Source organism: Epinephelus fuscoguttatus, linkage group LG8, assembly GCF_011397635.1.
Source record: "Epinephelus fuscoguttatus linkage group LG8, E.fuscoguttatus.final_Chr_v1".
NCBI classification, from domain to species: domain Eukaryota; kingdom Metazoa; phylum Chordata; class Actinopteri; order Perciformes; family Serranidae; genus Epinephelus; species Epinephelus fuscoguttatus.
Genome location: NC_064759.1, coordinates 4,966,470 through 4,981,176, shown reverse-complemented (window position 1 = coordinate 4,981,176; position 14,707 = coordinate 4,966,470). Strand labels below are relative to the sequence as shown.

Genomic DNA, 14,707 nt, shown 5'->3' with positions numbered 1-14,707 from the left:
GCACCAAACTCTGCTTCCTCAGTCCTATCTTCTGCCCACACAAATCCAAATCTGCTTCACCAACACTTTCACTGAGATTTCAGCCCTTATTGGACTTTATCCATGATAAACCACAAACGCCTTTTCGACCAGATAGTCGCAGGAACTAAACCAGGAACCAAAAGCCCATCAGGCCCATTAGTCCAATAAGGGACTGAAACCAGCGAGTTAAATTACGTTTGCGTTACATTTCGACTTCCATATGTATCAAATCAACGTTTCTAAAGTGACACAGTCTACGAGTTGACTTTGTCATCAGGAGGTGGAGGGGATGGTGGATGACGTGACTTCTAGGTGAGACGCCCGCCAAGCTGCAAACCACTGTTCAAGACTGACAAACAACAAAACCGGTTGTTTTTTAATGAGACTTTTTAGTTTGCTGTGTTCCTGCAGCTTTCTAGCTGCACAGCTAAACACTAACTTTGAGGGTTGTTTTTACAGACCTGTCGTTGTTTTAATGGGATAGTGCCAAGAAAACTGGGTATTTTAGCCAAAACATGAACTCTTCCTGACCACAACCAAAAGGTTTTTGTGCCTAAACCTAACCACACGTTAACCACAGCGCTGTTTAAAAGTAAAGTTTCTATTTATCCACTATGTAATAACATGCAAATGAAACGCTTCTGCGTACTGCAGAAAGATACAAAGCCAACATATTTTTCAAAATGGCGATATTCCTACTAAGCTGTTTCATGGTAAATTAATATAAACATGGAAAAGCAATCACAGACCAAGCACTGGGCGTTGGCTTAAGCAAATTTCCATTTGTTTTCCTTTAAAAAAAAATAAAAAATACATACACAATCAAAGACAAATGGTTTCAATGTATCTGGGGCCTCTCTATAAGATATCTTGGGGGCAAGGACTTATCTTGTATATTGGACGTAACTGGGGACACATAATTACAACTTCTGCACTAAAACTCATTTAAACTTGATGTATATAAAGTAAATGTAACATACAGTATGCAATGAAGCACTTGTAATGGTGTCTGTTGTACAGCAGCCCTAATGTAAATCAATAAACATATATCTTTCTTTTTGTCTTTTTCCATTTCATTTTTTCTACTTATTTATTGTTACTGCTTGTGTTCCTGTATATTTGATTTTTGTATACATGTATGTGAGTGTGTACGCTATAATTTTTCAATAGTTCTAACACAGCTTGTCACCATGTATGTATATATTTTAAAGCAGTGGTTCCCAGCTCATGGGTCGCAGTCTAAAAGTGGGTCATGGGTCCATTCTGAATGGACGGCAAGTGTCAGGTTTGTGAAAAGCACACTTTATTTTCAAGTAAAGTGAATTTTCAGCACAGAGCTTTTATTTTGAAATGCCCTTTTCTGCGGTAGACTGAGTGACTAACGGACAGCTCCTGGACAGACACGCTAAACTGGCTTGATGACGTGGCCAAACACAAGTATGACGCTGAATATATGAAATTGTGTGGACCTTGAGTTAATCACTGAGGAGAAATCTGGACCAGTTGGGAACGATCTATGTTCTTTTTTGTATAATGTTAAAAACTTAACAGACTGCTCAAACAAAACAAAATGAATATTCCACTAATATTCCTGCATAGTCTGATTAACATGCCCTAACATGTTGTTTATCACGTCAATATATACACACATGAACACAGCCTCTCTTCATTCCTTCAACCATCTTCTCATAAAGGTCGGTGTTTGGATATTTCCACATCTGCAAAAATCTGTTGATATGCATGTCTTTTATCATGTTTCTTCTTCTGGACAGAAATGTGGGGTTTCCTTTGAGCATGCATCTCTGCACCAGCCTTCAAACTGCTGGCCAGTTAGTTTGTGTACAACGTATCCATGGCAACACACAAAGCCATAAAGAGGCAAGAGGCCATGCGTGCCAGGTAACAAGCCTGAGATATATATTCTATATGCGCTGTATACTTGTCTAAAGAATGCTGCTAAATAATTCCAGTGCATTCCACGAGTCTCGATCAGAAAATGCCACATTCAGAAAAAGGACTTCTTCAGAATATCCGAACGGAATATGCTCTTTACATGAATTCAAGATATTATCATATTCACAATGACAGCGGCATATTTGTGTGCAAGGAAACAAAACTCAGCCGTGATACCTCCTGGATCAATGAAAAGTTACCACCCCAAAACAGGTACTTTTTGGGAACTAAATTTAATTCTTAATTTCTCAGGCTGAACTGTAAGCAGAGCCAAAGTGAAACTTCCAGAGACTTCCAAACAAACAAACCAATTAGGTTTCTCACTTACTAAAAAGGTTCCTGGGCTATTAGCTGCGTCTCAAACACCTCGAGTGCACTCGCCTGTGATTGATTTAGATGTTTGTGAAACAGAGGCAGCAGTCAGAGGTCAGCGGAGCCTCTCAGTGTTCATGGGATGAATCAAACACTCTATGACGCCTCTGGGCTTCTTAGAATAACATATTTACAGCCTGAAAACGGAGACATAAGACTCATCAGCATTTAGTGTCAGAGTGCAACACTCCTGGGACACAGGTAGAACGCTGTAACTCGAAATCTGTCAGAGAACAAATGTTTGAATTTGACATTTATTTCTGTCTAATATTCTCACTTGTTTAGTGCAGATATCAGGAAGGAGTTTAGGAGCAGCTCCTGGGGATTCACTCCAACTATAATCATTACTTATCCTGTTTTTATTTTAGATTATTACAATATTCCTTTCGACCCTGGCTACACATGTGGACATAATGGTTTTATTTCAAAATAATGTGGCCAATTTAATACAATTCCCCAATCTGAAATTCCCTCCTAACTTACAAAAACACATCATTTTCGTGTCTGGATTTGGTCATTCACTCTTTTATCGGCCAAAATCTATTCACAAGATCATTTTGGAAACTTTTTCTGCTTTGCTGCGACTGTGTTTGTTGGACTGTGACTTTAACCTGAGCTTTCCACATGATAATAAATCTGTGTTGGGGACTTGGTGTCGACAGCGGTTGACCGATCATGAAGTGCTGCAGCAATTTGTGTAAAAACAAGTGAGAAAAAATATTCAAAGCCAAGTGAGATCCGGCTTTAAGTCAACGCTCCATATGAAGCCTAAGTGCTGTACTGCAGTGTACACGGCTCGCTGAATCATACCGAACCACCTCGTGTTCAATTCATGAGAGGGCCATTATTTATAAAAGGGTCAGCAAGGCATGAGAACGTGCTGCGTGTTCGCCTGACGAGCTCCAGCGAAGCTTTTTCCCACAGGGAAGAAAGATGTTAGAAATAAATGTGCTCCTATTACAAAAACATAAAAACGGAACTAAGCGATTGCCCTCACACCTTCTCTCCTAACCTCATCGCTGACCTCTACGCTACTCAATATGCAAATGAGCAAAACTTTTTTCAGCAGCTCGACAGGCTCGTCTTCTATCTGGTGGCCATTTTGTGCCAAGGTGGTTTCCAATTGGTTCCAGGCATCCTCCTTTGGCTTGTTGCTGTTGTTGTTGTTTTTGTTGTTGGAGAGGTCTCTGGGTAACAACGGGGACGATGCCAAAGGGGTAAGGGGGGGAGGAGGGGTGAGGCCCAGCTGTCCCTACCTCTGCCCTCCCTGCGAGCTCGCAGGCACTGAGCCAGAGTACAGCCATAAACAACACTGGGACAGGCTGGACTCAACCACTCCGAACTAGACCACACTGGACTGGACAAAACCAGACTGGACTGGACTCGTCTACATTCACAATTGTCTCCTTGTTTTCCTCTTAAAGCAATAGTTCCAACATTTTGGAAAATGGGCTAATGAGAAGATAGATACCACTCTTGTATCTGTCAGTTTGATATGAAGCTACAGCCAGGAGATGGTTAGCTTAGCATAAAGACTGGAAACAGGGGAAACTGTTAGCCTGGATTTTTTTTCCTTTGGCTAGCTGTTTCCATATTTATGCTAAGCTAGGCTAATCAAGACCTGCCTCTAGCTTCAAATTTAAAGAGACAGACTTGAGAGTGACATCAGTCGGGTTTCCATCCAAACGCAGCACAAATTTTAACCAAATTTTCAGAAAACAGGCCAAAAAAAAAAAAAAGGTGAAATTACGTGTTTTTTCGTCCACTACTGTCACAAATATTGGGAGTTGGTTCGTCAAGATAAGCAGCAGCTGGTGCCAATTCTCCAGTCAGGCTACTGCAGGAGAAGAGGCCACAACCAGATGTAGTTAAAAGAGTGCCAGTCAAACTTCTAACGAACGGACGTATGACAACGGAGACCACAATGGACAATTTGAAAAGCTAATATTAACGTTGGACGAGTTCTGCTAACAGCCCTGTGTGCAGACAGAAGCTGCTGAAAGCCACCAGAGACAAAGACAGCTCGCAGCGGTCTATGTGATCACAGTACGTCACTGTTTGTTAGCTAAATCTGTTTTCATTTTACTTAGTTTCCCTATTGTCGACACACTAACTTTTACGCCACAATCGCAACTGCTAGTGGACGATTAAGCAGCCCTTTGCGGTGTATGAGTTTTGCTTTAAGGTGACCTCACTCATGAAATATGGTAACTGTGGTGCCTTTTTCCAGCAGGGGACATAGAATCCAGGTGAAAATCAGTTTCAACAGATGATTTTTGAAGAAAAAAAGTGAGCGAGCTATACAGGACCAGGCTGGATTTAAAGTTAGCCTTCACATCATCCTTGTCCTCAGACATGGAGAAGCAGCTTTTACTCAGTTAAAGAGACAGGACAGCAATGAACTGGACTGGTCTTGACAGACTGGACTAGACTTAATTAAGTCTGAATGAGTCTGGAGAGGACGAGGTTAGATTAGTTTAGGTTAGAGCTTAATGATCCCACTGGGGACAATAAACTCTAGTTTTAGTACCGAGTCCTGGTGGGGTGCACCAACAAAGACCAAGAGAACACGAAACAAGAAAACAGCAAAGTCATTTTCCAACTTGAATAACAATGTTCATGAAGTATTGCTTCCATCATTAACAGGGGGTCAGAGAAGGCGACTTCATCATGGTTGAATCAGTGTCACTATGCTATATTGCGGCAATTGTTTCCCCACACCCCCTCCTCCCACGCTTTACCTCGATGATGTCGGCGTTGGTCCGGCTCTCGTGCGGCTCGTTGTACTCGGTGTACTTGAGCAGGACCTTGTCCATGTCGGTGCTGGCATACTGGAACAGCTTGTTGGAGTGGTTGAAGATGATGAGGGCGATCTCGCAGTCACACAGGACGCTCAGCTCGTAGGCCTTCTTCATCAGACCGAACTTCCTCTTGGTGAACGTCACCTGGTGGAGGAGGGGAAAGATTCATTTTTAATCAATTATAAATGTTTAAAATGCTGCAAAAAATCTCATTTAAATCTGTATTTTTCTAAAACAAATCTTCTTCTCTGGTGCAGCAATCTGCCTCATCCTCACGTCTCATATTAATGATACTCATGACAACAGTATTCTTCAGTAAAGGCACACTGAACACGAAGAATTACCTCACACTTTTGACATTTCGTTTTAAGCAAAGTATGTCTTGAAGCCGCCCCTTTGCCCTGGATGTTTGCTGATCTGGGCCCGGAGCTGGCCCAGAGTCTAAGGGACACGCAAAAGACTTCACATACTTATTGTCAGAGCTTTTCATTTTCACAGGGGCCAGACATTTCTTGTGGGACGACAGGGTGTGAGCATTAACAAGTGGAAAATGTACAACATTTACAAACATTTACAGACTGATAACTATCTTTCTTTTTCTCTCCAAATTAAACCTAAACCTCATCAGCTCAGTTGAAAACAAACAGTCACTTGAATCAGACATTAAACCTCTTCACAAACACGCCTGGCTTACTTTCACTGACAGAGAAGCCAACTGTTTCTGTTCTCTCCAAATCTCTCTGTGATGGCTGACTCTGTGTTTGACTGAAGCTGCTCACACCCAACACGTGTTGTCATTCGCATCTCTTTCTGCTGCTGTTATCAGATGACCACAATACCATAAAAAATCATGATAAACAATAAACACTTGGATTAAAGCGTCTCAAAATGCTACTACGCCTGTCGGCTTCAGTTAAATGGATACTTTGCCAATTTTAAAACAGCTTTGTATCATAACAGCGTGGGTAGTGTGTGTAAATGAACTGTGGTAAACTTCCCTCCATCCAACCTGCCACCGGATCTCCCTGCTCATTTGCCAGCATCATCCAGATCCGCCGGATAATCGTGCAAAACATCTGGCTGTTAACTGAACTCTACAAAGAGTACTGAAGCGGATCTACAAAGAAACCTGCCCCTCTCACACCAAACTCAGATCATCCTGTAAAGCTAAGCAGTGCTGATTAAATAAAAACCAAGATTATGTTACTGTATTGTCTATTCCTCACTAAAATGTTTTCAGAATCATCATTTAGCTCACTGTTTAGTGATAGTGAGATACTGGCTACAGTTGCATTTGTAGTAGTGATGAAATGGGGAAAAACGTAAAACATCTGATGGACTGTATTCATAATCAATATGTCACAATAATATAAGAAGCAGCGCCAATTAATCAGTCAATGAGAATGATGTGTGGGCGGGGCATAAGCACATACAGCGAGCAGCAGCAGCGACCCACCGTCTGACACCGGCACACCGTGAGGACAGAAAGAGAGGGCTTGACGGGGACGGAGCACCTGCCGCACCAATCGAACATGAGTCAAGCTCAGATCAGCCAGTTCACACCGCTGCTACTTTTCTCTGCAACGTTCTAAAACAGTTTTGTCTCGTCATCAATCATTGGTCTGAACTGGATTTAAAGCTCATTAATTATCAGTTATATTTTGTTTTGCGTGTGCAAAAACCAAAAAGTCAAAATGACAAGTTGCAGGTTAACAGTGAGTTATGTGTTGGAGTATTACTTGACCCCAAGCAGTGACTTCCTCAATCTGATCGTCAGACTCACAGTGACTCTATCTCTATTTTGGCCAGAAAGTGAAAAGGTATATTCCCTAAATGCTGAACTCTTCCTTTAAAGCTAAACTTGAGATCATCCTCCCGGACGAGAGACGTATAATTTGGGCTTTTTGGATTTCAACACCTTAAATCACTATAGTTTTCAGCAGGGAGTATTCAGGACAAAACTGGATTGATTGTATGAAAGTAATGTGTGCTTTAGGAAACAGACTTCCAGACAGAGTGTCTAAACATGCTCCCTTTCAAGTACACACACACACACACACACACACACACACACACACACACACACGCAAGCTTTTTTCTCTCGTCACACTCATTCTCCTCGTCGTTTTCACACTCTGTTATGCTCTTTTCCATGCTCTCTCTCCGTCTCTCTGTGTCACACACTCTCTCCAGCTCTCTTTTCCACACTCTCCTTCTGTCGCACGTTATTTCTCTCTCTTCCTAACACACACACACAGACACACACTTGTGCGAGCCCCCTCAGTTGTGAACAAGCGGAACAGAACTGGGAGTGTTGCTGAAGCACAGGGTCCCTTGTTGTCTCCTGGTTGGCTTTAGAAGCGCCTCCCTGCTATAACCAACTGGTATTTACAATCCAGGGAGATTTGGCTTTGTTTGGATTAAACACACAGGATCGCACAAACACAAACACACACAGAGGGAGAGAAAGATTAAGACACGGAGAGAAGGAGAAGCGTCAGGTACCGATACAATATCTGGTGTTTGATATGGCAGAAATACAAAGGGAAAAGTGTGTGTGCACAGATGGGATGCTGGAAATATCTGACGGTGTTAAAAGGGGCAGAGAGCGGGACGGTCTTCCGGCCACACCCATGAGTGTATCAACACATTTTCCATCAGTTTTAAGGGCTAAAACACCTGTGGAGTAGATTTGGGTCGATTTCTGGTTTTGCCGGTCTGGTCTGGTGTACGAGCTTAAACCAGTTTGATTTTATGCAAACTGGCTGAACCAGCATTTGTCATTATGACACATTCTGGCAAATTAAAAAGTAGCCTACATCATCAGCCACAGTGTTAAATCCAGCTCATACTGCACTGGTACTAAACAATATGACAACATGATTAATATAATATTATGTTTTAAAATGGACCAACAGAGCCACTAAAGTCTGACAGGCTGTGAGAAAAGCACGGCAACATGAAGGAGATCACATTCCAGTAGAGGTAAGGAGGCCAGAGCGGTGCATGTTGTGTTTGTTTACCTTAAAGTTTGTATGTTTTTTGGGGTGACGAGAGGAGACACTGCAGTGTTAGTCTCTGAAGAAAACTTAAAGGAAAACACTCTGGATTTGATGCCGACAAAGGAGGCGTCTCAGCAGGATGCAGGCGCCATTTTGAGCTGTTGGACGCCATGTTTCTATTCTTGTTGCTCGCTTTGAATGGATAAAGAATGGCTGATACATGAAATTTAAATGAAGACTTATCTATATGATTTCTTACTTTACTGCACAAACCTAAGTAAGGGGGCAGCTGGCTGGAGGAAGATCACCAGAGAGCTGAAAGCTCCTGGTAAGCAAATAGACCCTCACTAATAACAAGCTAGGCTACTTGCTGTTGGCTATATTATATAATTATGTCATTTTCAGTAAATATCACAATATAAAATGTGTTTTCGGTTTTAAAAAATAGCGTTACAACCGTAGGAAGATAGCAAGTAGGCTACTCGCCCATCTTTTAAGTAGTTATGTCTCTAGCCTAACCTCGAGCTCACAGCTCAAAGCTATGTGGTTCGTTTATATGAAGTAACAGAAACACATGTTTAATGGATTCAATGTGGACAAAGAGCTCTGATGTTACGTCATGCAATGCGATAGTCTCATTTTCTGTTTGGACACGGTGTCATTATGTTCCCGCTGAGTTAAGTGAGACACCTGCTAAGTTCAGTATCCTTGCCCTGTTCAGTGTTCAGCTTAATATCAAACAAGTTTGAACATTTTCCCACTGGTCCAACGAAAGTGTTGTCACACCATTGATTAGGGGCCGGGACCTGAAGTGCAGCATTCTTGGAAGTTTCTGCACTAAGTTATGTAATCTAAGACCCCTTGACCCTGAAGGCTGACATTTTCACTCAGCATCTGTCTTGAGAACAAGTGAACAACATATTGACCCTAAAGGCCCAGGCACACAAAGCTGACTTCAAAGATCTAGCAGCGACAAAAGCCCCCTGGTGTGTCGCCTCATGTCACCTGTGTCTTCGGCAAATATGTTGCACATGTACACACCACAAAGGCTACAGCCGACGGCAAAGCAGTACGTACATTCTGCAACTGCACGAGAGGAAACAACTCTTCTTAACAGCAGATAAGAAAATTCCTAACCAGCTGTATTCATCTTACAAAAAGGGAAACTGGAAGACCGTCATGATGCTAGTTAGCCAGTTAGCACGTTAACAACACAATCCAATGTTGAAAGAACAGATCATATTTACCGTGCACCAGTGAACAGTAACACAAACCAAAGAGTTCAATGGATAAAGAAAAATACCCTGACCTTATGTAACAAGTTTGTTCGGTCTCACTCCCTCTGGACTTTAGCTCTTTGTTTACTTTCCTCACTTATATTTCTGTTCTTGTGCGTTGAGCTGAACTGACAATCAGTGAGATTTTATTCACCAACAGGCTTCACCATCGCTATTGCTGTTTCAAAATCCTGAATCAAGAGGCAACAGTGCAGGACACATGGCCCAACATTTACAGACGGCCGACCGTTGGCTTGGTGTGTCGGGGCCTTAAAAGTAAAAATTATTCAGAGGCCGCTGGATGCTAACGCTCTCTAAGGTCTTTTTTTATTCTTGGTAAACACACTATGCTGTAATAATATTGTTTGCAAATCAATGCATTAATGATACGCTGATATTAAAACGATGAAGCAGAGCTTGTAGGTTTACCTGCACTGATACAGACTGTGTCTCTTTGGCTGCTCTGCCTGCAGCGCAGGTCTGAACTGAATGTAATTGAAATGAATTGAATAAGGAAGGAGAGAGAGGAAAAGATAGAGGGGTAGAGATAAGATAGAGACATCGAGGATGAAAGCTGCAAAAGCAGCCATGTGAGACCGTCAATCTCTCCATCTTTCTGTCTCACAATCACTCCATCTCTCATATCTCTTGCTCCTTTTTACTCCAGCGCCCGACATGTTTAAGCCTCTCTCATCCCTCCTTCTCTCTCTGTCTCCGTCTCCCTCTTCCTCCTTCGTCTCTTATTTTCTCGCCCTCGTTTTTTCTTCCTCTCTCTTCTCTCTTTCCACATCCTCCCCCCCGCCATCCTCCCCCTCCCTCCTTTCGCGCTCGCTCACTCATTGCTTCCTGCTGCCACAAATCAAATTATATCGGGGTCGTATCCATGGGCAACCGACTCCCCTCCTGCCTCCCCTCCGTCACCCATTTCCCACCTCATCACACACTGCTACCATCATCTTACCTCCCTCACCACCTCCTCCCCCCACCCCCCATCTTTATCTCTCTGTCTATCTACATATCTCCCCCCTCCTCTCCTCCTTTCTCTCTCTCTCTCACAGAATGAGCAGATAAATTATGTGGCGACGTTGGAAAGAGAGGAAATTACGCTGTGTAGGATGACGAGAGCAGTTGGTGATGAAGAGACAAGCCTCTGCAAATAACAACAACTGCTCTCCTAACAAATTATAAGGTCACCCACTAGCGCCGAAAACAAACAAAATGACTCCAAACATCTCAATAACAGAAAAAAAAACTGGTTTTCTTCTTCTTCTTAGAAAAAGTGGGCAGCGGGGAAGTGACTTTGGATCTCCGTTTCGATCCCTCTGTTTGCCACAAAGGATAAGCACGCTGGAGGTAATTGACATTAAGAACAGAATTGCCAGGTAACCAATGGCAACTGAAGAATAAGACATCCACAGTGAGGAGAGAAAGAACGAAAGAAAGGGGGCGAGCGGTTTCATTTGTGTGTGTGTGTGTGTGTGTGTGTGTGAGACTGTGTGTCTTGGCGAGGTTGTGGTTGTGTGGCAGATGGATGAGGAAACCACCACTGACAACCGCAACCTCCTCTTGCTGTTTCCTGTAGCTAAAACCTCCCTTTCATTTGCTAGCTTACAGACTCGCTCACACAGTTCAGACCAGATACTGATCATCACCACGCAGTGCTTTGGTTTCAGTTTGAAGGCATTAGTGATGAAGAAAGTGAACATCATGGATGTAACTTGATTTTAACTTGAAAAAAAATCTACTGTCTACTACCTCTTTGAAAGGCTGCCTGCCTTTTGAGCATCACTTTTCTGTGTGTTGTGACAGATAAACCTTAACTACAGACTTGCAGAGCCATATGGGGAGTGTGGAGCTCCAAAGTTAACGGAAGAATTTCTCCCAGATGAAGATTTCAAAGTCCTGGTTGATTTGGCGACACCTGCAGTTACCGGTGGTAATAAATGTGGTTTATCACTACAGGTGACGGAGCTCTGAGGGCAGCAAAACACACCACTGTCATATCAATAAAGAAGTTGGGCAATAATTGGATCTTTTTCTATCATTCTGTGAGCAGGGCACAGTGAAAGGAGCTGTTGGAGGTGTGCAGCCTGTCACCTGCAGCTCACTGTGGCTGCTCCTGACTGTTCCTTTGCTCCCTGCAATATTTCAAACTGATCTGCTGTCAACAAACACAGAAAACGATCTCTGTCTTGTTTTGTGGACACATTTTAATGATTAATGGCGATAAATGCTAATACAAGTCTTTTCCATTCACGCAGACGCAGAACGTATGTGCTGGCTGGCTGCTGGCTGTGGTCTTTGCAGCGTGTTCGAGTGAAACTTTTTGGCTGAGACGCGGTTGACGTGAGGCGACGCAGCAGTTGGCTTATGTTGGCACTAGTGTCAGGTCGCTGCGTCTGGGCCTTTTAACTTCAGTTTGATGTTAGCGAAGGCAAAACATAATTCTAAGTTGTGAAATGTTTCCTGGAAGTCAAGTTTTATGTACACAGCCTTGAACCTTTGACTTCTTTTTCTGAAAGAACCATCTTTTGTACTGACGATTCAACCAGGAGAGTTCCATGTTCACCAAGTCTGTCCAAAAGTCACCAAACTTTATTCATACAGAAAATGGTCGAGACTTATTCCAGTGTGTACTGATCTTTCTTCCCCTCTAGATGGCCTCATGTTAGAATTTGTTTGGATTTAAAGTATCTTAGGTTACGACGTCAGATCTCACAGAGGCCCGGGCCATTGGTTGGGATGGCACTACCAAATATTCTGTTTAATTATTGGGCGACAAATATAAGAATCTTAAATTATTGGCTGAGATATGAGGATAAAAATGATTAAAAAAAAATAGGGAGTAGCGGGTGGGAACAAAAGTTGAGCATAGCGTTAGTTCAGTTAGGACACGGTGTCAAGCTCAGCTCACATCCCGGCTACATCAGCTGATCTCAAACAGCACAATCAACTGATGGAGCAGCTGATTGATGGAAAGGAGTCAGCTGATAGATCACATGATTCCTCCCTATGCAACCAATTGGCAAATCTCTTTCAGGACGCCCTATTTAAACTGCTCTGACCTGCCTACTGTTGCTGCTTCCTCTGCAAGCTGCTCTGCAACCTGCCTCCACCCCAGTTCCTCCTTTTCATGCTGTGTCTGACTTATCAATGTCATTTCTGTTTGTTATTGGAGCTGCTCTAATGTGTTGCTGGGGGTCGTTGCTGCTGCGCTCCCTGCCTTAGGCTTTCCTTGTTTGCGCATGGAAGGGCAGAGAGGTGTGCTCTCTGCCCTTCCATGCACAAACAAGGAAAGCAGAGAGGCCCCAGAACAGAGCCATACCCTCAAATATGACACTGCAAATGGAAATTAACTTTTCTTTGACTTAAGTGGTCCTGACTGAAATATATATTTTTTACTTTTCAGATATTTTGACAACTAAATCATTGTTATCAAGCTGCAATTCCTTTTATCTTTTAAGTTAACGACACAAGTTGAACCTTTGACCCCGTCGTCCCATTCGTCACCGACATGGAGGACTCCAGCCATGACACTTTGCAGACCGAGGAGGAGGCAGCAGCCTACATGGAATTCAAGACACCCAAGGAGGATCTTTTTGAGGTTTTATGGTGGTGCAAGGAGCATGCTAAAATGTTGCCTAACCTGGCAGTGATTGAATGTTTTCAACATCCCGCCATCAAGTGCAGCCAGTGAAAGAGACGTCTCCTCCACTGGATTTGGATTTCAAGAATGGAGAACTCAACTTAATGTGAGTGACTGTAGCCTGTGTGTGTTTAATAACGGGTGCAGGCAAGTGAAGCTTTGACCTGTGCGGGACTCTGACTGAGGCTTCTCCATCATGATTCGTTACTGAGGCCCACTCTACTCATCTGGTAACACTGACAGCCTTATTGCATTCACCTCTTCTATCTTCTACCTCGATTTATATGACAAATGTGATGTGGCTTCCTCTTTTAAAATCTGAGTTCAAATTGGACAGGTCCATGTCATTGGTCCGACAGCCCATTGGTTTGACATAACCAAGTGGTTTTCGTGCCTAAACCTAACCAGACCTTAACCACAGGGTGATGATTTCGGAATGGACTTTGGAACAGTGGGTTTAATATGGTCCAAACAATGGGCTGTCGGACCAATGGGCAGTTCCCAAATTGGACACCATTTTGGCCTCTAGACGCTCTCTCTCTCACCACTGACAGCAAATCACATCTTTCTCCCGTCTTGCTGGACAGGTCGGGTCATAAATTCTAACAGTAACTGTAATTTTTGTAATTATGTGTAAAATCAATAACAACAAAGTTTGGAAAAAAAAGACAATGAGATTTTTCACTGCCTGAAATGCCTCCTGACACTCTGCAACTACATGTGATGTCCGTCTATATTGTGCTGGATGTTGTACAGCTTTGACTTGGCATTAAATAGATTATACCTTTGATTTCTGGAAGGAAAACTGTTGTTCTCCTCACAGCGTCAAGGAAAAGTTAACCCTTTGTCTGTTATCTCTGATGCTGAAAACACTACCCCGAAAATGCAAAAAAAAATCCATCAGATCAATCGAAATGTTTCCAGTCCTGTTCACTGTTCTCCTTCTTCGTGTTCCTTTGTCTCTGTAAGAAATGTGGTATTTGAGCTGCTGTCAGGTTTCCAGCCGGGGCCCACACTCTGAACGCTGTTTATTTTGTGGAGCTTATGGCAGCATCTCTGAATCAACACGTAGGAGGGTGACGGGCTGCATGTACTCCAAAATTCATTTGATTTCCTTTCAGTAGCTGCACTGTTCATTAGCTGAAGCAACACAGAGCAAGCGTGTAGAAAGCACTTATTTCTTCGGCGGCTTAATACTGTGTTCCACTTCAAACACTGCAGACTTGAATCATATTTCACTGTGTAAACTGCTCTGGATAAAAAGTATCCGATAAGCAGAGAGCAAGATGTAGAATGTAAATGCTGAGTGCAGTTTTGGTTCAATACAGGCGTCAGAATAACATCAGCCCGCTCACTTCGCTGCTGTGATTAAGGAACCATTCGCTGCTGGTTTATCGCCTGATCGAGGTCAATGAGTAATCTTTGATTCTGACACTGTGGCCATGTATTACCACAGAGGGCATCACCTTATTGACAAACTGTTCCACACCTGATACAAGCGCTGGCTCCATTAACCAGAGCCTGCCCAACCAGAAACAATCCCCTCCTCCTCCTTCTTTATGTCCAATTGTGTACTCATGAATAACAAGCCATCATACTCCACTGACCCCCTGCAGGCGCCGTTTGCTCTCCTTT

General features: G+C 43.0%; 1 protein-coding gene across 10 annotated transcripts in view; it reads right to left on the bottom strand.

Annotated features, from left to right (window-relative positions):
* The window catches only part of mef2d (myocyte enhancer factor 2d), a 143,881-nt gene that overhangs the window by 72,207 nt on the left and 56,967 nt on the right, over positions 1 to 14,707 (bottom strand). For all 10 annotated transcript variants that reach the window (XM_049582764.1, XM_049582770.1, XM_049582773.1 and 7 more), the window contains exon 3: positions 5,088 to 5,291. In XM_049582764.1, the coding sequence (XP_049438721.1) occupies positions 5,088 to 5,291 (204 nt within the window). The remainder of the gene's footprint in view (positions 1 to 5,087; positions 5,292 to 14,707) is intronic.